The 23989-nt window shown below is 38.1% G+C and overlaps 2 protein-coding genes across 7 annotated transcripts in view; one reads left to right on the plus strand and one right to left on the minus strand.

Moving 5' to 3' along the window:
• MATCAP2 (microtubule associated tyrosine carboxypeptidase 2) overlaps nt 1–18772 on the minus strand; it is a 67432-nt gene extending 48660 nt beyond the window's left edge. For 2 of the 4 annotated variants that reach the window (XM_059171562.1, XM_059171561.1), the window contains exons 1-2: nt 18595–18772; nt 12229–12298 (exon numbers count right to left, since the gene is read on the minus strand). In XM_059171562.1, the coding sequence (XP_059027545.1) occupies nt 12229–12298; nt 18595–18708 (184 nt within the window). In that variant the 5' untranslated portion in view covers nt 18709–18772. Of the gene's footprint in view, nt 1–2541; nt 2882–12228; nt 12299–18594 lie in introns of those variants that run through there. The other 2 variants (XM_059171563.1, XM_059171564.1) reach the window with 2 other exon arrangements.
• Nucleotides 18460–23989, plus strand: part of ANLN (anillin, actin binding protein) — a 48866-nt gene continuing 43336 nt past the window's right edge. For 2 of the 3 annotated variants that reach the window (XM_059171555.1, XM_059171556.1), the window contains exon 1: nt 18460–18678. In XM_059171555.1, the coding sequence (XP_059027538.1) occupies nt 18661–18678 (18 nt within the window). In that variant the 5' untranslated portion in view covers nt 18460–18660. The remainder of the gene's footprint in view (nt 18679–23989) is intronic. The other variant, XM_059171557.1, reaches the window with a different exon arrangement.

Consider the following 23989-nt stretch of genomic DNA (forward strand, 5'->3'; position numbering starts at 1 on the left):
TGTGCTGTAGTTTCCTTACCCGTAAGCAGGGTAATACTACTACATATTTCATAGTATTGGTGTGAAGATTAAAAATGCTAATATACGTGAAGTGCTAAGAACAGTGCCAGCTGTAGTAAGCAGCCTGTGTTAACTACCAGTATGGTTATATTCAATATTATATTCAGCTCCTACAGAAATACTCCATAGAATAATATAAATGGGAAAATATTTAGAATCTTTACATTTGGAATTCCAAGGTAAATTTAACAGTAAGCAATTACTTCTACATTCCAGTATCAACATTTTAGTGGCTTTAGTATAATAAACTATCTTTAAAAAGGTATGAGAAGGCAAACAAAAACTTTTCTGATTTGATTCCATTTCAAATAGCACGCATAGCATAGACATCTTATTTTACTTCCCCAGTCAGCAGTTCTACTAGGACATTATATTTAGATTATATGAAATTGTGACTAATAAGTCAAAAGATATTATACAGGAAGAGATTTCAGAAATATTTAATTGCTTTACTCCTGAGATTAGAAACCACCAGAAGAACATGGGCTTCTTAGGTATCAAGGGGTAGTGAGAGGATAGCAAGGGAAAAGGGGGGCATGTTTTCAGCTATATTCTCTTCATAAAGTTTCTAGCTGTCCAAATTGGGCTTTCTAGTATATTAGTGAAGCTGCTTGTCATACCGTTCTGAAACTTCATTTATCTAGTTAAGTACTATAAAAAAGAAATAAACTATTTTGAAAAACCACCTGACCAATTACTTTTAATTATATTATATATTAAATATATATTTATATTAAAATATTAACTTTATTTCTAAATGCCTCAATGGCGGTTTTAACTCTTACTGAACTATAGAAACTCACTGCGAAATTATCTCAGGGTATGCAACATGCAGAGTTGATTTTTGTTGCTAAATTACAGAAATGGAGTTGAGACGAGAGGAAAGAGACTACTATTTCATAAAGCACCTCTCCTTTAACTTCCAACTCCACCTACTGAAAAGGAGGAGATCCACTTTCTTTTGCTGCTGGTTGTTCAGAATACCCACTTTCTAATACTATTATTATCATAATCGTATTCTCTTTCTACAATGATTGGTTTTGAGAAAATTATTTTAATTGATATTATTTCTAAACTGTTGCTTAAAAACCTTCACTTTGACGGAATCAAACTATATCTTACTTCAAGGCAGTGGTTTTCGAATGGGGAGGGAAGTAATTTTGCCATCTAGGGAACAGTGACAATGTCTGGTGACATTTTTTGGTTGTCACAACTGTGTGTGGGGTGGAGGGCTTGCTACTGGCATCTAATGAGTAGAGACCAGGGATACTGCTAAACATCCCACAATGCACAGGACAGTCCTCCACAGCAAAGGATTACCCATTAATTCAATGTTAATAGTGCCAAAGCTGAGAGACCCTGCTCTAAAACAAAAAGAAGGTACGGTATTTTTAAGTACCTTTCAAATTTTTCATTGTAATTTAAGATGAAAAAATAGTGTCTACATCAAATTATATTTTAAAAAACTCTAATGCTAATTTAAGTTGCTTCTTAGATTTTAGATCTTGTGCTTCCTATCAACATAAATAAGGATGAGATTAAAGTACAAGATCAGTTCCCTATTTTAAAAAACCGAGCAGGACATAAAACACCATAAAATTAAGACCACAAGTATTTTCATTGGAAAAGAATTCAGTTTAGAATTTAAAAACTGATAGAAAAAAAAAAAAAAAAAAAAAAAAGGTCTGTTTGGTAGTGCAATACCTGTTAGTAAAAAATTCCGGCCTTTTTTTGACACTAGCTTGAGGATACTCCCTTTACTCTGTTGTTTTTCGTCATGATACTGAACTACCATGAATCCGGTCTTGCAGGAATGTTGATACAGGAATAAATGCCAGGATAATGGTCAAGAAAAGCTTTCTCATACGTAAGATAATATTTAAAGGGTTAACATCCATCCATTTTTTTCTTTTTTTAATAAAAGGCAAGTAAACTTTCTAACCTGGGGTCTGAACACCCATTTCTTCAGGTGTTCTATTAGTTCTGCTACTAATACCAACTCAAAACGTTCTCACTGACTTAAGCGTAGAGAGAAATAAACACAGTAAACACTCATACAGGAATGTGTTCTTTTGCTTAGCTCTGATTTTTCTGAACATTCTAGAAAATTAGACGCCAATACCCTATAATACCTAATACGCTTTCAAATATTTAGACAGCACATTTGTAGGGCCAGTAATGTGTATATCATAATTTATTTCCCTAGATTCCATGGCACGCGCTTACTGATAAAAAGCGACAAAAGGAAAGGGGACCCTTTTCCTGTCTGCGCTCCGCGCATTTTCCCCGAGCGCCTCCACCGCGCCGCGCACTGTTCCTGGCGCCGAGTTGAGCGCCCGCGCCCCGCGCGGAGCCCGCATCCTACCGTTACCTCGGCCTCCGGGCGGTGGGGGCCCCTCGTCGCCCCACACCCGCCGCCACCGGCTCGGAGGACGCTGGCCACCCCTGCCAGCCCAGGGGCCCGACCTTCTCAGCACTCACCCGTCACGCGAATGGACTCCAGCATCGTCCCGCCGAGGCCGCGGACGGCTAGCTGGCTCCACGGGCACAGGGGACGAGGACCAGCGGGAACCGGACAGCCCGCCTCTAGCTTGTGGCCCGGGCCTCAGAGGTGGGTCGCGGCGGAAGGCTGCTCTCCGCAACTTGAGGCAGGATAACGCGGATAGGGACAGACGAAGAACGTTCGGACACGGCTGTGGAAAGCGCTCCCTCCAGCCCGCAGGTGCCGGAAGGTACACACAGCGGCTCTACAGTGGGCAGCTGCGTTGAGAACCCGCAGCCGTGACGTTGCCGCGCCCCCGTTGCTAGGAAACGCTCCTCGCCGTTCGCGTGCGCCGCGCCTCGCTGAGCCTGCGCACCGCTTGGGGCGCTAGCGCGCTGGCGGCCGAAGTCGAAAGGAAGTGAGAGAAGGAAGAGAAAACTACAACTCCCGGCGTGCACAGTGCAGGCCCGTGCCTCAGGGGTCTGTGGGGGCTGGGCCCAGGGAGAGGTTTGGGGCTTCTGCCTCTGGAAACCCGCATTTTGTCGAATAATTTCTATAGACGTCTGTACCGTATTCGAGGATTTAACACTGCAGCAGCTTCACAAGAGAGTGTGTGACATGACAGCTCCCGCTGTGAATTGCAAAACCAATCTCCTCCACCCTTTGGTTAAAAGGTTAGGAAAACTAAAACAACTTTAGGTTGAAGGGCGTTGATAGCATCTTCATTATTTGAGGAAACTGGAATACATTTATCAATTGAGTATTACAGCTTAATAGCCTTAATACTAAAACACGAAATTTTATTTTTTTTAAGATTTTATTTATTTGAGAGCGAGAGAGCGCATTGAGGAAGAATGAGAGGGAGAAGCCGGCTCCCCGGTGAGCAGAGAGCCCCAGGTAGGCTTCATCCAGAACTCTGGGATCATGATCTGAGCTGAAAAGAAAGCTAGCGCTTGGAGGACGGATCCACCCAGGCGCCACTAAAATACGCATTTTAATTTATGATTGTGCAACTGATACCGCTGGATGTTGTTTTCAGTTTGTTATTCCGTGAAAAATATATGGTATAGAGACTATACCATTCAACATATTTTTAGAGCCTGATGTGTGCAAGGTTCTAAGACAAGCCTGGAGGACATAAAGTAAATGAACTAAGTCTTCCGAGCTTACAGTTTAGGATGAGCTCATAAGATGGTGTTGGCACTGTCAAATGTCCTGGCACTGTCAAATTTTCTCTTTACCCTTCCTCAAGGTTGAGACAGGACACAGAAATATGTTTTCAAACTCAGGAACAAAAGTTATGTTAACATAATCTAAGAATGACAGAAAACGTGTGAGGATTTGTAACTTTGCGATCAGTTTAGGAGGGAACAGTGGAAATTTAACTATCACAAATAGTAGATGACCTTACATCATATTTGGTCTCAAACTCCTGCGAATACTATCTTCAAAATATATCCAGAATCCAGCCACTTCTCATATCATCACTGCCAGCATTCTATTTCCAGCCACCATCTCTTGTTGGATTATAGCTATAGCCTAAATAATCTCCATATTTCCACCCTTGCCTTCTTACATTTATTCTCAAAATTCAGTGGCCTGTGTGATCCTGTTGAAAAATCAGATGTCACTCTTCAGTGCAAAACACTTCAATGGCTTCCATTCTTACCTATGACATCCTTTATGACCTAGTCTCCTGTCATCCCTTTGATGTCATGTCTCCCTGCTCTCTGCCCTGGTCTCTTCCAAACACATTGGTCTCCTTGATATTTCTGAACAATGTCAAGCACTGTTTCACCTCAAGGCCTTAGTAACTTAGGATTCCAGCAACCTGGAATGCTCTTCCCCCAGACAGCCAAAGGACTAGCACCTACACCTCTTTCAGGACTTGATCCAAACATCACTTCTCAGGGAGGCCTTTCCTGGCCATTCAATTTAAAATTCTACTTCTTTCTCAGATCTCCTACCCTACTTCTCTGTTTCATTTTTCCACTTAGTACTGAACACTAATTTAATCAAATATTTTACTGATTTATCTTGATTGTCTCCAGCCTTCAAATAAAACTTCCATAAGTGAAGTGATTTTTGCTTGTTCACTGCTGTATCCCAACATCTATAATAGTGCCTGGCACATAGTTTATTTATCAGAGAGAGAGAGAGAGGGAGAGAGAGCAAGCACAGGCAGACAGAATGGCAGGCAGAGACAGAGGGAGAAGCAGGCTCCCAGCCCAGCAAGGAGCCCGATGTGGGACTCGAACCCAGGATGCTGGGATCATGACCTGAGCCGAAGGTAGCTGCTCAACGAACTGAGCCACCCAGGCATCCCGTGCCTGGAACATAGTAGGTACTCAATAAATATTTGTAAATTAATGACTAAGTAGACAATAGAAAGTATGCATTTTCAATGATAACTCAAAGAAAATAGAATGATATAAAATGGATGTAAAGAAAGAATCTTCAGGTTAAGAGCGCTTGATAGTTTTGAGCAATGAATCTTTGCATTCATAAGGGCAGTTACTCCTGCAACATATGTCCTATGGAAAATAAAAGGCTATAGATGAATATATATCTATCTTCCTTATTTAACTAAAACTCTGAAACCTGCTTTCCAAGTTTGCTATAAAAATGCATCTATTACCACTCCAAATTTCTAATTTTTAAAGTCACTGCAATTTAAGAATTGTTAGTTCTCAAAAAAACTAAAAGATGTTTATAAGTCATATATTTAGCATTTATATAAAGAATTTACTTTGAATGTTTTTACTGAAGCATACTTAATCATACTGTCCATTTTCATTATATTCTGAAGAAAACAAAATATATGTACTTGCATATAAGGTATTGGGCTTAGTACTTTTAGAGTACATTATAAAACATGATACTTATCCTCAAGAAACTTACTGACTAGTTAGGAAAGGGTTTATACACACATACACACATACTAAATTTAGAAAAGGATGTGCCCTAAATGTTTACCTCTCTCAACAGACCATTAAACTTAAGAATTCCAAAAATAAACAATTTGGCACCTCTGTAGTTAGATGCATCTAGAACATTATTTCATTCTTTACTTTTAAAATTGTTTTTTTGGGGTGCTGGGTGGCTCAGTGGCTTGAGGCCTCTGCCTTCGGCTCAGGTCATGATCCTGGGATCGAGTCCCGCATCGGGCTCTCTGCTCAGCAGGGAGTCTGCTTCTCCCTCTCTCTCTGTGCCTGCCTCTCTGCCTACTTGTGATCTCTGTCTGTCAAATAAATAAAAATCTTTTAAAAAATTGTTTTTATGGTCACTCTACCAATATTTCCTTGTGGATAATTTTGATTTCTTTTTTTAAAGGAAAAAAAAGAGATCATGACCTGAGCCGAAGGCAGAGGCTTTAACCCACTGAGCCACCCAGGTGCCCCTAATTTTGATTTCTAAATAATCTTTAGTGATAAGTGATATTAAAGGTGCACATCAATTTAATCAAAGTGTTTTGAAAAGATGCATATTCTTTGTGTATTATTAGGCATTGAAGTACTCTTGTTAACAAATTTGTGAATACAAAGAGTTTATCTAATTTCTTACAAAACTCGTACTGTTATCAGCTCCTTTTACCATTCCTGCCTATGCAATTATTCATCCTCATCAAGCTTTGTACATCTGCTTTGTTAATTATTGATTTGTGCTATGCCTGCTTAGTATTTCCATTGGGTACAGCATCTGCAGCTGTCCACTTGGCTGCTTTTGAGTCAGCATTGTTTTTACATATCCACCAGAACAATGAACAATTCCATCTTTCTGAGAAACTTTTCTTTATATCCGTTTCTATATAAACCATTAATATTGAGACAGAAGAATTGATTGATTATCAATTACTACTCCATTTTCATAAAACTGATTTTAATAATTTATATTTATCTTTAAGGATGCACTTCCCCTCTTTTTAAAGTTTTACTAAACTTAGGTTTTCCAACAGTAGCTAAGGATGCCATTATAGTTATCCTACTATGTTATATTTCATTTTACTTTCATAGTCATTTTTACGTACACTGCCAATATTATATTGCAGATCATTTTGATTACTGAATATCTTTAATGATTACTTCCATTCAATTTTACATATGAAAAATGATAGAAAAATGGGAATTTTGATAGAAATTCTTTTCTGTATGGTGGGATTTTTATGTTATGGAAAGAGCTTATATTTTTCTTATTTTATCAGTAACTTTTTTTGTTTAACTCCTATGTTAATCTGTATATTCCATGTACATGATGTACACTTTTCATGATCCATGGAGTTTCTGAAAGAAAGTCAAAACATCTTTGTAATAAGAAGGGATCATTTTTGTTTTTGTTTTAGAAAACAGACCAACGACCTCCTTTTAAAAGACTTAAACACATTTGATCATTTACTATGAATGGGGGAGTTGTATAGTAAAGACTAAGAAAAAGGAAGAGAGAGATGGGGAAGACTTGAGAAGGCTGCTAATTAATAAGTATTGCTAATGGGGCACCTGGGTGGCTCAGCGGGTTAAAGCCTCTGCCTTCGGCCCAGGTCATGATCCCAGGGTCCTGGGACTGAGCCCTGCATCGGGCTCTCTGCTCAGTGCAGAGCCTGCTTCTCTCTCTCTCTCTCTGCCTGCCTCTCTGCCTACTTGTGTTCTCTGTCAAATAAATAAAATCTTTAAAAAAAAAAATAAGTATTGCTAATGTTAGTGGAAAGACAAATAATTATAGTATTTCATCTTCTATAGAAAAGGTTCATATTGTTTAGGGCCGATCAGATATACATTATGCTTGAAACTGAGAAAAAGTTTAATTTCTTAAGAAGTTATCTCAGTAACTAAAAGAAATTAGAACAATTAAAATAATATTCACTTAGGGGCGCCTGGGTGGCTCAGTGGGTTAAAGCCTCTGCCTTCAGCCCAGGTCACGATCCCAGTGTCATGCAATCGAACTGCCCCACATTGGGCTCTCTGCTCAGCAGGGAGCTTGCTTCCTCCTCTCTCTCTGCCTGCCTCTCTGCCTGCTGATCTCTGTCTGCCATATAAATAAATAAATAAATCTTTAAAAAAAAATAAAATAATATTCACTTAAATTTTACATAAGAATTTAAAAGTTTGGGGGGTTGAAGTTTCTAGAAAATATTTTTTACTTCCTGTTTATTGGAAGCAATTCTATGTCTTTGAAAATAAATGAGTTGAGGAAAATTCATCTGCAGCAGTCTGCTATTGTGTAAGAACAGAGGAACACCTCATTCTAACAAACATTAACAGAAACCTCAGGGCAAGCTGTGAACAATGTTTTTTGACTCATAAAAGGAAAAAAAATCCAACGAATAGTTGGTTTCTGTGGCTTTTGAAAAAAATTTCGAGTGACTTTTGAATGCTTTTAGGATGTCTGTATTGAAAGAATGGAATGTTTTCAGTATGTCTTTTTCAGGAGAATGAAAAGCATTAAGTGGGAGACAAATCAAAGAACACTATGTGAAACCTCCTCTGCCTTTTCACCTCAATGAAAACAGCACAAAAATCCTGAAAAACACTGATTTTTTTTTTTTGATAGGTTGTTTGTTGTAAATGACTAGGGGAGGAAGGATATTTTTAATCAGATAAAAAAATTGCCTGCCTTTATTATATTTTGCAAAAATCATGATGTGTTTTAGTATACTTCTTCCACAGATTTGTTAAGTGCCTCTTTTATACAAAGCAAAAGATGATGAAGAAGATATGATACCTACCCTCAAAGAACTTCCTGATAGTGCATACACACATACGTAAACATGATGTATACATATCAACCAGTCTTTGAGTACATACATCAAGGATGCTGTGGTGAGAGTCCCAGTTCTCTTAGAACATATATTACAGTGGGAGAAATAAACAAGAATCAAGTTAACCAAAGTATAAATATAGATAGGTGCTATGAAGTATAGTAAATCAGGGAAGTAATGCTAGATGGTGACTTGTCCTAGGCCGGTCTGAAAAGGCCTCTTTGACAAAGAAACTTTTGAGCTGAGATCTGAAGAGTCAACCACAGTAAATTTGGCTGGGTGGGGGGTCGGGGGAGAGGGTTTGGGGAGACAAGCATTCTAGGTGGAGGGGATTGTAAATGCAAAAGCCCTGAGATGGCAATGATCCTGACATGATCCTGGAACTATATGAAGGTCAGCATGATTGCAGTCCAGTGAGCTGGGGGAAGTGGTAGGAGAAAAGACCTCAGAGGTAGGCAGGGACCAGCAAAAGGAATTTGGACTTTATTCAAAATGCAATCAGAAGCCACTGGTTGATTCTAAACAGGGCAGTGACATAATATGGCTTATTTGTTTTTAAAGATCCTCATTGACTGTTCTGAGGACAATGGGTAAGAGGGTGATAATGGAAGTGGGGAAACCAGATAGGAGACTTCATAGTGGGCCAAGTGAGGGTGATAATGGCTTGGAGTGGAACAGGAGCTGAAAAGAAACTAAGAAGTAGAAGACCCAGCATATACTTGGAGGAGATGATCAGTAGGTTGAGTATATGGGGAGGAGAAGAAGAAGGAATTGAACATGACTCCTGGGTTTTTGGCTTGAGCAACTGAGCGGATAGTAGTATTATGTATGGAAATGAAAAAGATGAGGGAAAAACATGTTGAGTGGGGAATTCTATTTTGGTTATGTTAAGTTTAATATGCCAGTTAGAAGTCCACGTCAGTATTTCAAATAGGTGGTTGGATATTAGAGTTCAGAGCTCAGGAAAGAGTTCATGTTAAAGAAATAAATCTGGGAGCCATCAGTATAAGGACAGTATTTTAAGTCAGTGGGACTAATGAAATCACCCAGGGGAGTGTGTATAGGTAGACAGAAGAGGTCAGGGTAGAATTTAGAGTTTTTAGTCATTTAGTAATGGAGCAGAGGAAAAGGAGCCAACAATGTTCTTTTCTCAAATATACATATTTAATAATATGTATATATTATGTATATGTATATATAAATGTATTTTGTATATATAATAATATGTATATATATAAAATATACAATACACACACACACACACGCAGAGTAATATATACATAACTATACAATTATATGTGTGTATACATGTGTTTTTTTCTGACTTAAGATTAGCTGTCAGACATGATGCCCTTTTACCCCTAAATACTTTAGATTATGCACATATATATGTAAATATGTATATCTGTATATGTGCATGTACAGAGAGAGGGAGAGAGGGAGAGAGAGAGAGAGAGAAGGAATGAGAAAAAAACCAAATGTAATAAAATGTTAATATATTATGAATCTGGTTAAAAGCATCTTGGAATTCCACTTTTCTCTATGTGTATATATATAAAACTTTTGCAACTTTTCTATAAGTCTGAAATCATATCAAAATAAAGTAGTGCAAATTGAGTACTGAAGTGGAAAATGAACTAGGTGGGGAATCTTCCAAGACATAAGATTCAACCAGCCTCATATAGATATATCCAAAGGATCAAAGTGAGAAAGCCATGGATGTAGCAGAGCAGGGTATTTTCAGGAAATAGCAAATGATTGAGAGTTATCTATTCTTGGAGTCACTTTCCTTGGCATTAAATGTTAAGCAAAATTAGTAGTAAACTCATTTGCTGAGAGTAAGAAAGTGGGATGGGAAACTGATAAGAGAATTTGATAGGGATTTAAACGGATAAGAATGAGAGGATTCTGAGCAACATGAAACATCCAGTTAGTTGGGATAAATTTGAAATGGAATTGGCTCAATGTTTAGCAAGCCAAGAAAAATAGAAAAAAATAGAAGGTTAGAAATTGGGAAGTTAAAAGCAGCAAGGTCTTGGGCCCAAGGAAAATGATATTGAAATGGTTTCTCTTGGGATTGGTTGGGTAGGAAACAGGTAAGACATAAAGGAGTTGGGCAGTGTTTGGGGAAGAGACCTGGAAAAGGCCAATAACAAGTTCTGAAAATCTTAGTCATAATCTTCTTGTTTCCTCATGTACTATTTTAAGGGGCTGAATTAGGTGTTCCTTACCCAGCTCTTAATTTTTTTTTTAAACTCCCTTTTCACAATAGATTGAATTACTTAGCATGTGGCCTCATAGAAAAGGGCATGGGCTATAACATTTTTAATTTGATGAAAAATTAGGAAAGGAGACAAACCATAAGAGACTTTTAATCTCACAAAACAAACTGAGAGTTGCCAGTGGGGAAGAGAGTATGGAGAGGGTGGTAGGGTTATGGACATTGGGGAGGGTAAGTGCTATGGTGAGTGCTATGAAGTGTGTAAGCCTGATGATCCATAGACCTGTACCCCTGGGGCTAATGCTACATTTTATGTTAATAAAAAAAAAATTAGGAAATGAGAATATATTGAAGGTTAGGGTTGCAGGACTTGCAGGGTTAGCAAGAGTAAGCAGCAGTGGAGAAGAGATAAGGATTTGAGATTACAATCAGGAGGCCAGTTTGGGAGTTTGAAATTTTATTTTATTTATTTTTATTTATTTATTTTTTTTTAAAGATTTTATTTATTTATTTGACAGAGAGAGATCACAAGTAGGCAGAGAGGCAGGCAGAGAGAGAGGAGGAAGCAGGCTCCCTGCTGAGCAGAGAGCCCGATGCGGGACTCGATCCCAGGACCCCGAGATCATGACCTGAGCCGAAGGCAGCGGCTTAACCCACTGAGCCACCCAGGCGCCCGGGAGTTTGAAATTTTAGACATGGAGTCTTCCAAGTATCAATTAGCAACCAATACATGGGATGGCTGAGCAGAAGACAGGAGGACATCAGTCTAGTTGGAAGGTTTGAGGAATGATGAGGTCAGGGTGGAAGAGATGATTGTCTCCAAATGTTTTATCAGCAAACATTTCTCAATGGCCTGTTATATGTCAGACCTGAATGGTCTGAGAAAGACCAGGATGGTGCCTGACTTCGAAAAGCATGCAAGTAGAGAGTGAAGGTGGATGTCACAAATGCCAAAATTTGGGAACATTAATGAGAGAGTAGAAGAGCCCCTGTCTAAAAGTAGTATGTGAAGAGAAATTTTTGAAGTGTTTGGAAGATAAAGAAGTTCACGACAGACATCAGTGGGGTACAATGAATCTTCTTCTGACATCCATTTTAAGAAGATTTTATTTTTGATATCCAATAGAGAGACTTTGATGTTTAAGAAACATAGGCTTCTGATACTCTGTAATATTTAAGAACTGCCTTTCTTTAATATGGATAATTTTAAACATCTAAAAATAGGCTCTGTGAATATAGCGTTAAAAAATCTAGGTATGAAAAGGTAAAGTTATCAATATATAAATTATAGTGTGAAAAGTAAATAAAAGAATTGTTCCTCTTTATGAAAGGATTTGCTGTAGTCCTTTAATTATGAATTCTCTTAATACCCTTCCTCACCACTTGAGAAAGTAAAAAGGAGATTAAAACTGTATAAATTTTGAAAATAGTATGACTGTTGTTACATCGGGTTTTAAGAACAGTACAATATGTTCAGAAAGCACAATTTGTTTTCCTTCACTTTGGAATATGAAACGTTTTCATTGATTAAATTAGAAAAGAAAAAAAATCTGATGCTAAGAAGCATTAAAATGTGATGCTAGGGACCATTAATAGCAAAGATAGTAATAAATAAAACAGCCTTTTCCATAACATGTATAAGACATTCTTTGATGGTTCTTATTTCTTCATTATAATAAATATATAAAAGAAGTGGCCTTTCAGCCAGATAACCTGAGGTAGAGAACTTGACTTTAATCCTTCTTGCCACTGCCTTGTTGTTAGACCTTGGACTTTTCTCTCCCTATAAAAATAAGAATATTGACATCATTATATTATTTTGTGAATGAAATGAGAATTAGTATGAATGTATTTTGAAAAATTAACTGTAAATACATAACATTTGGAGTGTCTTTATCAAGTAAATGCTTTCAAATTCTTGTGTTTTTAGCCCTCCATTAATTTTATCTGTGAAAGATTATTATTTCCTTTTTTGAAAAGTAAGGATCTCAGAAGCAGCAAATACTCATTAGTAAGTGTCACCTTTAATCTACATAGCCTTGATTCTATTCTTAAGTTAATGTAATAAACTGTGGTCTTTACCTAAATAACTTGAGAGGTTGTGATTTCCATATAAAAAACAGGGAAGACAGTTCTGATAACATCATTTAAGCCAAAGGGCACAGTCTAACTACTAATAATCATGTGATTTCAGCATACATTTCTTTGCAACAGTTAAAAAAGAACTTTTTTTTAAGAAAGCAATTCCAAGAGAAAAGCATGGTTGTCATTTTTCGGGCCTTTGGATGTAGCTTGAGGGCATATTTACATCATTATTGTGTCTTTGGTGATCCAAATAAATTACTTAATTGAAATGTCAAAAGTATAATCTAGGATTTAAAGTCAGGCCGATTTGATTCAAATTGTTAGGTGATGGTCTGATCACTTAGTCTCTTTGTATCTTGGTTTCCCCATCTCTAAAATAGGAATAATGCTTATTTTATACTCATTCATTCAACAAACATCTACTGAACTTATGTTCCCAGAAGGTGCTGAGTTACAGCTATAAATAAGATATGTTCCTGCCATTCAATAGCTTACACTCTAGTAGGAGGGACAGATAATAAACATAAATACTTAACAAAACTAATTCCACATAGGGACGTCTGGCTGACTCAGTCGCTTGAGCATCTGCCTTAGGCTCAGGTCATGATCCTAGGGTACAGGGATCAAGTCCTACATGGGGCTCCTTGCTCAGCGGGGAGCCTGCTTCTCCTCCTGGCTGCCACTCACCCTGTTTGTGCTCTCCCTCCCTCTCTGACAAATAAATAAATTAAATCTTTAAAAAATAATAATAATTCCACATAAGTGGTAAATGGGATGAAAAGAATAAATCAGCATAATAGGATAGAAACTGATGGAGAGGGGGCAGAGAGGAAGGGAGTGGCTACCCAAAGAGGGAAGTCTTTGAGAAGGTAGTACATTCCATCTCACACTCAATTAATGAGGAACCAGACATGTATAGATCTAGAAGAGCATCTAGGAGGTAGAAAATTCTTGAAGGAAAAAGGAATTTGGAACTTTTTTTGCCCAGAAGAAAAGCCCATGAGGCCGGAGCCTTGTGAAAAAAAGGAAGAGTATTGTAGAGGAAAACGGAGTCTGAATCATTTAGGGCCCTGTAGGTATGAAAAAGAATTTGGATATTATTCTAATTGCAATGAAAGACATGAACTAGCTCTGAATAAAGAAATGACACTGCACAATTTACATTTTAAAAAGATCCTTCTCTATAAATAAATTACTAAAACTAATAAGATAGTTGAGTAGGTTTGCAATAATCATTTATGTTCCTACATATCAGTGATGATTTAAAAACAAATAAAAAGATATGTAAAAGTAGCAACAACAAGAGTACAAAGGAATAAATTAGTTTAAAGATTTGTAGGGAAGCACATTATAAACATTTTTGGAAAATATTGAAATAGACTTAAATTAATGAAGATCAACCACATTCACAAATGGAAAGGCTCAATATCACAAAGATGTCAACTCTCCAAATTATGTGATAAATTCAGTACAATTCCAAAAAAATCTCAAGAGGATGTTTTTTCTCTTTGTGGAGTTTGACAATCTAACCGTAAATTGGAAAAACAAGGAGCCAAATGAGCCAAGTCATTTCGCCAAGTCAATTTAATTTTTAACTTGCCTACCAGATATCAACACTTAAAATTAAGACAGTTTGATAATAGAAGTAGAATAGAAAAACGAACCACTTGAATAGAATAAAGAGCTCCAAAATAGACCTACAGTATGTACATAAAAAGTTGATATATCACAAAAGTGGCATTACAGGTTGGGGGGAAAGAATGGACAAGTAAGTGCTGTTAAGACATTTGGTTTCCAGGGACACCTGGGTGGCTCAGTGGGTTAAGCTACTGCCTTCGGCTCAGGTCATGATCTCAGGGTCCTGAGATCAAGCCCCACATTGGACTCTCTGCTCAGCAGGGAGCCTGTTTCCCGAACCCCCGCCCCTCACTGGCCTCTCTGCCTACTTGTGATCTATTTGTCAAATAAATAAATAGAATCTTTAAAAAAAAAAAAAAGATATTTGGTTTCCAAATTAAAAAAAAATCAAACCAGGTAATTTAAAGACAAAATGATGAAAACAATACTTTTTAGTAAAAATATGGGAGAACATCTTTACAACCTCAGAGTAGGGAAGGATTTCTTGAAACATAAAAAGCACAATCCCTAAAGAAAAATATACATATATCTAATTACATTTATATTAAACATTTTGGTACATCCAAGACATCCTAAAAGATAAACCTGAAACTAAGATCCTGAAAAGATAAACCATAATCTAAGAAAAGATAATTGCAAGCTGAAAAGTTATTTTTCCAGAAAATACTAAATAAACAACAAAAAGTCTATGAATCAATAAGAAAAAATGAAGTGCATGGAAAAATAGGCAAAGCATATAGAGTTGACATTCACAGAAAAGGAAAATTGGAAGACCAATAAACACATGAAATGATGCTCAAGTTCAGGAGTAAGAGAAGTACACCCAGACAGGAATGGCAAAATCTAAAAAGTCTCCATGTGCTAGGGAGGCACTGAAGTAGCTGGCAAGCTCATGCACTGCTGACTAAAGTAAAACTTGTGACAATCATTTTGAAGAGTAAATTTATTTTTAATATCTGGTAGTAATATTGAAATATATTTATCAAAATAATTCCTAGGTATATTACTGTTGATAAAATTTTGCATAAGTATAAAGGAGACATAAAAATATTTATAGCATCACCTTATGACCCAGCAATTGCACTACTGTTTATTTACCCCAAAGATACAAACGTAGTGATCCGAAGGGGCACATGCACCCGAATGTTTATAGCAGCAATGTCCACAATAGCCAAACTATGGAAAGAACTTAGATGTCCATCAACAGATGAATGGATAAAGAAGATGTGGTATATATATACAATGGAATACTATGCAGCCATCAAAAGAAATGAAATCTTGCCATTTGCGATGACATGGATGGAACTAGAGGGTATTATGCTTAGCAAAATAAATCAATCAGAGAAAGACAACTATCATATGATCTCCCTGATATGAGGAAGTGGAGATGCAAGGTAGGAGGTTGGAGGGTAGGAAAAGAATAAATGAAACAAGATGGGATTGGGAGGGAGACAAACCATAAGAGACTCTTACTGTCACAAAACAAACTGAGGGTGACTGGGGGGAGGCGGGTTGGGGGATGGTGGTGGGAGAGTATGCAATATGGTGAGTGCTATGAAGTGTGTAAACCTGGCGATTCACAGACCTGTACCCCTGGGGCTAATAATACATTATATGTTTATTAAAAATTTTAAAAAATATTTATAGCATCGTGGAATCTTTGGAATGAAATATTGTTAATGAGCTAAACATCCACGAACAGGATAATGGATACATAAATTGCAAGTATATTCATATAATATAATATAGCCCTGAAAATGAATGATATGCAACTATTAGTGTGGATGAATCTCATAAAAAGAATATGGAGCAAAAAAAATAAACAATTGCAGAAAAATACATACAATAAAAAATTTTTATGTAGATCACAATATATTGTTAAGGATACATATGTAGATGTAATGAAAGTACATAAATTTCATGGGAATGATAAGCATTAAAATCAGAATAGTTTTAACCCTCAGGAGGAAAAGGTGAATGGAATTAAGAGACTCACAGGAGACTTCAAGTATAAAATTATATATCTCTTTAAGCTAAGTGGTGGGTACATGGTTATGTTTTATTCATTACTTCTTTGTAAACCAGAAATATTTTATAACACAAAAGGAGAAAACTTATCTCCAGCTTATAGACTGAAGAATGAAGTACCAGGGGGTAAGAATGGAAAAAAAGGAGACATGGTAGGTGACAATGGCTGAAATTCAAATTTGAACAGCTGCAGGAGGCCGACTCTGATACTGATACTCTTTTAGAGGAAGAGTAGATGAATATCTAGCACAGTTTCTGGCAGCTGGGAGGTGTTTTAACATGTTGCAGCGACTGTTTTGGTGGTTGCTATCATCTTCACGGTGGTCATTATCAGTGTAGAGCACAAAGACATAAGGGGATTATGAAGCAAGATAAAGATTTGGAGTAGTTCTATTGTTCTATGTGCTTTATGTATCTCTTTTAGTCTTGACTAGAATCTGGTCATAAAGAATCTAAGGCTTGGGGTGCCTGGGTGGCTCAGTGGGTTAAGCCTCTGCTTTTGGCTCAGGTCATGATCTCAGGGTCCTGGAATCAAGCCCCTCTCAGCTGCTGAGCAGAGAGCCTGCTTCCCCCTCTCTCTCTGCCTGCCCTGCCTACCTGTGATCTCTCTCCCTCTGTGTCAAATAAATAAAATCTTAAAAAAAAAAAAAAAAAATCTAAGGCTCACAGACGCCAAGGCAGGAAGGCACACAGACTACATAAATTTCTAATGACTTCTTTTCCAATATTGTTTAAAACATTTTCTTTCTCCCCTCCAACACATATACTTTCCTGTCTAGCAAAAATGCAAACTTCTTTTCCTCATTGGTTCATAAGTAGCATATTTTAAGTATTAATAATTTGATACACCAAACACTTCAGTAGTGGCTAATTACAGAATACTTCTGGTTCTGTTTCAGTTTTTCATCTGATCCTCCTAATAAACCTGGCAGTTGGTTATTCTTGTTTTATAGATGAGTAAGCTAAAATCTAGAGAGGCTAAACCTTTAGTATGTTGCTAACTTGGTGACCATGAATTTCATGAAATTCTGTGACAAATACTTTATGATTAAATGGGCTTCAACTGTATTTTCAAAAGGTTTTAAAAATAGTAGGTTGAATGATTTGCCTAAGGTCACATGGTCCTTGGGAGTCAAAATCCCAAGCAATTTCTTCCTGCTCCACACTCAGAATTCTTTTTATTACAACCTATACCATTAAATTTCAAATTAGAGAGATTATTAGTGAAACACTTTTTTGTAATGTCTACTGACTGCTAGGATGGAAAGGTTATTAAATATACCAAAACATCTTACTTGGGAGAAATAGTTTTGGTTTGTTCAGCCGTTAGGCAGTAACTCCCTTCATCTACATGGTGTTACTTTTCAAGTGAACAAGTCAGGAATTGTTGTCTTTACAAGCCCTAATGCAGACTTGTTGAAGAAGAAATGATTGATACAGTAATTACATCACGTATTTTGCAATTCTGAGTAATCCGTAAAGAGCAATCATGAGACCCAGCTTGATCTCGTGGTGGAGAAGGGGACCATGAGCTGAGAATGGGGTTTTCCTTTCTCCTGGACAAGACTGACTTGTCTCAGGGTCTCCCCGCTCTCGGCTGTAAAAGCACATAGGTGGATGGCTTCCTAATCCTTCCAACTCTAACACTGTATAAATTTGGATGGGATTTAAGATAGAAAGGCAGCACAGGAGTTCTGTGTATGAAATTTTCAGTCTGTTCATATTAGCCTTACTTCCCAATGAGAAAGGGTCTCTAGCGCCCGAGGTGGGTCCTTAGCCTCAAATATCCGGGTTCCCACTAGAGGAACGTCTCATGAGGGTCAAGCCCACAGCCCCCATTAGGGCGACGTAGCGGCGGGGGAAAGAAGGCCACCAGGCCAATGGGATTTCAAACAGAAGGGCTGCTAATCCTATATTAAGTAAAGAGGGAAGGCGGGAAGGTTCCACAGGATCAGTTTAAACAGGGTGCCTGTGCGAACGTTGGGGTGGGGCTTCGGGTCCCGGAGGCGGCTGGAGCGCCCGCCGAGCCGCACCTCCGCCGCACCCCGGCCTCGGGAGCTGGGGTGTGACCGAGAGGAGGTCCGCTACCCTCAGAAACCCCCGCGGCCCGGCACCGCCACGTGACCGAGAGCCGGGGCGGACGGAGGCGTGTCCCGCTCCGCCCCGCGCGCAGGCGCGCTGTACAGGCGCTGAAATTCAAATTTGAACGGCCGCAGGAGGCCGACTCTGACACTGGAGGCTGAGGGGGTAGAGGAGAGGAGTTTGGGAGAGTCCTCCCCGCCCCGGCCTTCTGGTTTTCTCCAAGTGACACACTGAACCGAGACTCACTTTTCTTTTTCTGAATTTGAACCACCGTTTCCGTCGTCTCGCAACCGACAGGAGAAGCCCGGGGCGATGGACCCGTTTACCGAGGTGAGAAAACTTGTGGGGGTAGCTTGCCATCGCCACTGTTGCCTCCTACCCTAACCCTTCCCACCTTCCGCGACCTCTGGGCCCACCCGGCGGAGGGCGCGTGCGCGCGCGTGCGCAGCGTGTGTGTGCAGGGGTCCGCCTGGGGGAGCCGTAGGGAGAAGGGGGTGGGGGGAGGACGCCGCCGGCTCCGTGGCTGCTGTGGGTCCGCGGTTGACGTATTGCGGTCCTGCCGCTGAAGCCTCGGGAGGGTGGTTCTGAGCCTGTCCTAAAAGGCGGTAGCGAAAAGCCTGCTGTCAGCCCGGATTACTGTAAAGCCCCTCGGTCGTAGTGCCCTGTCCCCTCCGAGGGGGAGGTTGAGGCCTGAGGCCTGGCGGAACAGGTCCTGCTGGAAGTGAAAGCCGGGATAAGGTGTAGGGTGGAGTCGGGAGCTTGAATGACTCAGTGCAGTGTGCAGCCGCCGCCTGCAAATGGAATGTGATTTGCGGTGTTCAGGCGGCCGAGGCGGCCGGCAGAATGCCCTGCATTTCAAGGATGCTGTTAACGAAATGACAGCAAAACGTTAAAAGCCAGTACCTGAAATCATTGCATCCGTTCCTATAGAGTCAATAGTTTCTTCAGGTCTGATTACTCAGTTAAATAGGGAAGAAGTTTCATCCCCGGGATTGACACTCGAATGGAAAGGAAACAGTGCTGGCCGAATATATACAAACAAAATTAAAAGCCGACAATTTTAAAAAAGCAGAGTAAAGAAATAGGAAGCCTCTTTGTGTGTGTTTATGGAGCATAACATTACAGCAATACTTGTCTTTTGTCCTTTGGAAATTGAATATGGATTAATTATGTCGTGTCAAATTATTTTTCTATTACTGGCCAGTCTTGTTGAGAATGTACATGGACATACTTGAGTTTTGTGTTGCCAGTTGTCTACTCCCTGTTCTTCCAGAACAGTTCCTGTTTCTGTAAGTTGTTGTGCAAGTTTCAAACTGTTACTTCTTGAGTTGTTGCAAAGTGGCCCTAAAAATGTCTCGATACTAGATTCAAAAACTTAAATGCTATGGAGAGTAGAAATACTTTTTTGGGGAGGTGTAGTTTATAATTCCATAAGTCTAAGATTGTAAAAGTTTCAGCAGTTATAGTTTACTTGGATTCAAACATAATATTTATTTTTGTTTCAAATTCTCATTTAGGGGAAAACATTAGTTAATCTTAAGGACTGACCGAGAATGCAGAACACATTTTGTATTAGCTTTAAAAAATAGGGCTGATCATGCAACATATATTTTTCACATGAAGTTAAAAAGGATATTTTATGTTACTAAGCTAGGATAGGATTCCTTAAAACATTAGCCCTATGTCCTGAATATTCTTTTTATTTTCCTAAGTAACAGACAGGAACAACACATTTTGAAACTTGGTTGAAAATTGTACTTCATTTTACTTGAAAATGTCATTCCGAAGCTAGTACAAATCTCCATTGAAAGAAACTTTTATTTGAAGAAAGCTTTCGCTTTATAGTGTGTTCAGAAACATGTATGGTTTACATTATAAAAAGATCAGTTGCAGTTGGAATAAACAGCTTTGACATCTTTTCCTTAATTGGTAATGAGTGAAAAATTTGAGTTGGTTCCAATGACTAGGTGCTTAATGATAGCATTCATAACATTTTTGCACAGGCAAGTGAACTGATACATATCTTTGTCTTAAAAGGACTTAAAATAAGTTAAAGTAGTTTTCTCAACTAGAGTTCTTTATCAGAACCACAGAAAATGATTTGAGAAACTATTTTGTTAATTTTCCCAAATGTGATTCATAATCATGCCATCCTGCAAGCATAGGAGAGATGTTAATTCATTACATTAATGTCAGAGCATAAGGGCTAATTCTTTTGGTGACTCAGGTTGAAAAAGCTACAGCCATCCTAGACTCTCTTCTCAAACAAGGCTGTTGTGCATTGATTGCTTCTCCACCCTGGTGTCACTGGTGTTGTATGGCACACTCTTCTCTCCCTGTCCCTTTTGCTTGATTTAACCTCCGGCTCTCACTTTGATATCCCTTCTTCAAAGGGCAGATCACCTTTCACAGCGCTCATCTCACTTGCATTTACCTGTTGAATATATTTCCTATGCGAATGTGAGTTTCATGAGTGCAGGCCTGTTCTTTCCTATTTAGAGAGATGTTTCCCTAACATCAAGCACATCCAATAACATTCTGTTGAAAACATTTTTAAAAAGAGCCATTCAGTGCAAATTATTTTACAAACACATAATTATATACAACAGTAATTGTTAGAACATTTTAGCCATGTTCTTTCCTTTATTGTAGAAAATTTCAAATTCTCAAGTATAATAATAACTCCGCATGGACTCATCACCCTGCAACACATGGCCATATTATTTCACTGTGTTCCCCTCAAATCCCTCCTACTGGATCATTTGGAAGAAAATTGTAGAGATCATATAATTTCATACATAAATACTTCAGTATTTATCATTAAACACTAAACAGTTGAAAAAAATCATAGTGCTGTTATCACACCTAAAATTTAATAGCAATTCCTTAATATCATCAAATATTCGGTCAATGTTCACATTTCCTTAAGTGTCTCATTGTTTTGCATTTTGAATAAGACTCTAGACAAGGTCCACAGGGCAGTGTCTTTCTATATTCTTCTTGGACTAACCAGAAATAAGGAAGCCATCTTGATTCATGGACAAACAAGCAGTGAAGGCAGATGATTATTATTATGACCAGCTGATAACATTTAAAAAGTTATGGTGATATGAAGTTGTTTCTCCTGACAATAAATTCTTAAAAAGAGGGATGCCTGGGTGGCCCAGTTGGTTAAGTGGCTTCCTTTGGCTCAGGTCATGATCCCAGCGTCCTGGGATCGAGTCCTGTATCGGGCTCCTTGCTCGGCAGGGAGCCTGCTTCTCACTCTGCCTCTGCCTGCCACTCTGCCTGCCTGTACTTGCTCTCTCCCTCTCTCTCTCTGGCAAATAAATAAATAAATAAAATCTTAAAAAAAAAAAAAACGTTCTTAAAAAGAACAATTGGATTTAGTCAAAAGACAGTTCAGATGTGGAGCCTAATGCAGGGTTTGAACTCATGACCTTGAACTGAAATCAAGAGTCTGATGTTTAATGACTGAGCCATTTAAAAGACAGTTTATAGCAAACTGATTAAGAGCCCAAACTCTGGAGCCTGATTTTTTAATCCAGCATTGCCATTTCTTTTTTTTTTTTTTAATTTTTTAATTTTTTTTTTTAAGATTTCATTTATTTATTAGAGAGAGAGTCCGAGATTGACACTGCCATAGGGAACCCAGGGCCAGGTGTGCCAAGTCAGAGCTTTCTGTGTAGGATCCTTAAAAGAGAAAAGCCACAGTTAAAATATTCTGTAAAGCATCTTCTCTTGTGCAATCAATAAATATGCTGTTACTGTGTGGAATGGACTTTCTCTTATTTTTGAAAAGTAAGTGAAAATCTCTGTATTGACATGGGAAAGAATGCTGCTAGAGTATACTGAAAATAATAAGTTTATTTATGTTGAGTGTACTCTGTTTAAGAAGGTATGGGGGGGAAAAAAGAAGGTAGGGGAATCAGTAATACCTCCTAGAAAGATTTCTGTCAGAAATGATTTCAGGCGTGTGTGTGGCAGAAATTGCTTAGACTATAAGCTTCAGTTATTTTAGATTCATCCATGTGGAATGTCTTATTTCCCAGTTCCATTAGTTACTGCAGTTTTTTTATGCCTCTTTTATTTAAAGAAGGATCTGTAATGTTTGAAGGAATGTATCTTATAAATAAAGAACCCTTGAATTTCTGATGCATTATTATAGAGACTTAGACTTATTGAACTGTTGAGTTTATCTTCCTTAGATATATAATTTCTTTTAAATCGATCTTTAGTCCTTATTTTGTAGATAAGGGAACTTTGGCTTATCTCTCTCAAATTTCTTAAAGTTTTGAAATCTTTGAATCTAATGTAGACAATAGAGTACTTGTGTATGTTTGAGTGTCAAAGCCACATTCTTTTGTAACCAACCTCTTGCTCATAGTAACTGAAAATATACTGACTCACAAGTATTCTAACTAACCAGAATGGAATGTGGGCATGTCCATGAATGAATAAAATTAAGCTAGTTTTGTATCTGGGGAGTGATATGTTTTATCATGGGGAAATTATCATATATATATGAATTTATGTAACAGTACCACTTTTGAGTTTGTTGAAGACTTTTATTTAAAGGGTGAAGGACTTGTGTCTTGGGCAACATTTGGTTCATGGATTAACTCTTTAAGTGAGATGGCATTTAGATTTAGCTTCACTTCTTTCAGTTAGGAAATCATTCCTAAGGGAGAGAGTTGTACCTTCCAAATTTAGCTCATATTTCTTTTGCATACTCAGAGGAATTTTAAAGAATAATTATTCTATATTAATTAAGGAAATTAAAAAGTTCAAATGGAAGTGTAGTTCCTTAGTCTTCACTAACACTGTATCTGTGTGTGGGGCAGCATATAAACTCCAGCCAATAATTTGCATGCCTCCTTTAGTTGTGTACTTTTGAAAGAAAAGGAATTGTTTTATAGGGTCTTGTGTTTGTTCTACCATGCTGGTTCAAATGGAAGCATTAGTTGATTCAGAGTAAGAACAGAGTAATCGTGAGTTTATGAAATGGTTAAGATATCAACTTAAAATTGTTTTATTATATATTCATATTGAGTTAAATAAAATATGGGATTTTTTTAGGTTTTTTTTTTTTTTCATCTTAGGAAATGTCACGTTTTCAAAAGACTAAATATGTTATCTCTTGCTGTTTACCATTATACCAAATCTTAGTGGCTGTATTAGTTTCATTGTTAAAACAAATTACCACACGCTTAGTGGTTTAAAATCATAGATATTTATTACCTTCTGAAGGTCATAAGGCTGATGGATTTTACTGGGTTAAGATCAAGGTGTTGGCAAGATTGTGTTCTTTCTGAAGGCCCTGGAGGAGAATCTGTTTCCTCGCCCTTTGTAGCTTCTGGAGGCCACCTGCATTTTTTGGCATGTGGTCCCCTCCTGCATCTTCAAAGCCACAATCCCGTCACTCTAAGCTCTGCTTCTGTTGTCACATTTCTGACCTTCCTGACTCTTGTTTCATAAGGACAACTGTGATTACGTATTGCCCTCTCCATATAATTCAGAATAATCTTTCCATCTCAAGACTCTAAATCATATCAGCAAAGTCCCTTTTGCCAAATAAAGTAACACATTCACAGGTTGATGAGATTAGGAAGTGAACAGCTTTGAGAGACTATTATTCTTG

Source organism: Mustela lutreola, chromosome 4 (assembly GCF_030435805.1).
Source record: "Mustela lutreola isolate mMusLut2 chromosome 4, mMusLut2.pri, whole genome shotgun sequence".
Taxonomy (NCBI): Eukaryota; Metazoa; Chordata; class Mammalia; order Carnivora; family Mustelidae; genus Mustela; species Mustela lutreola.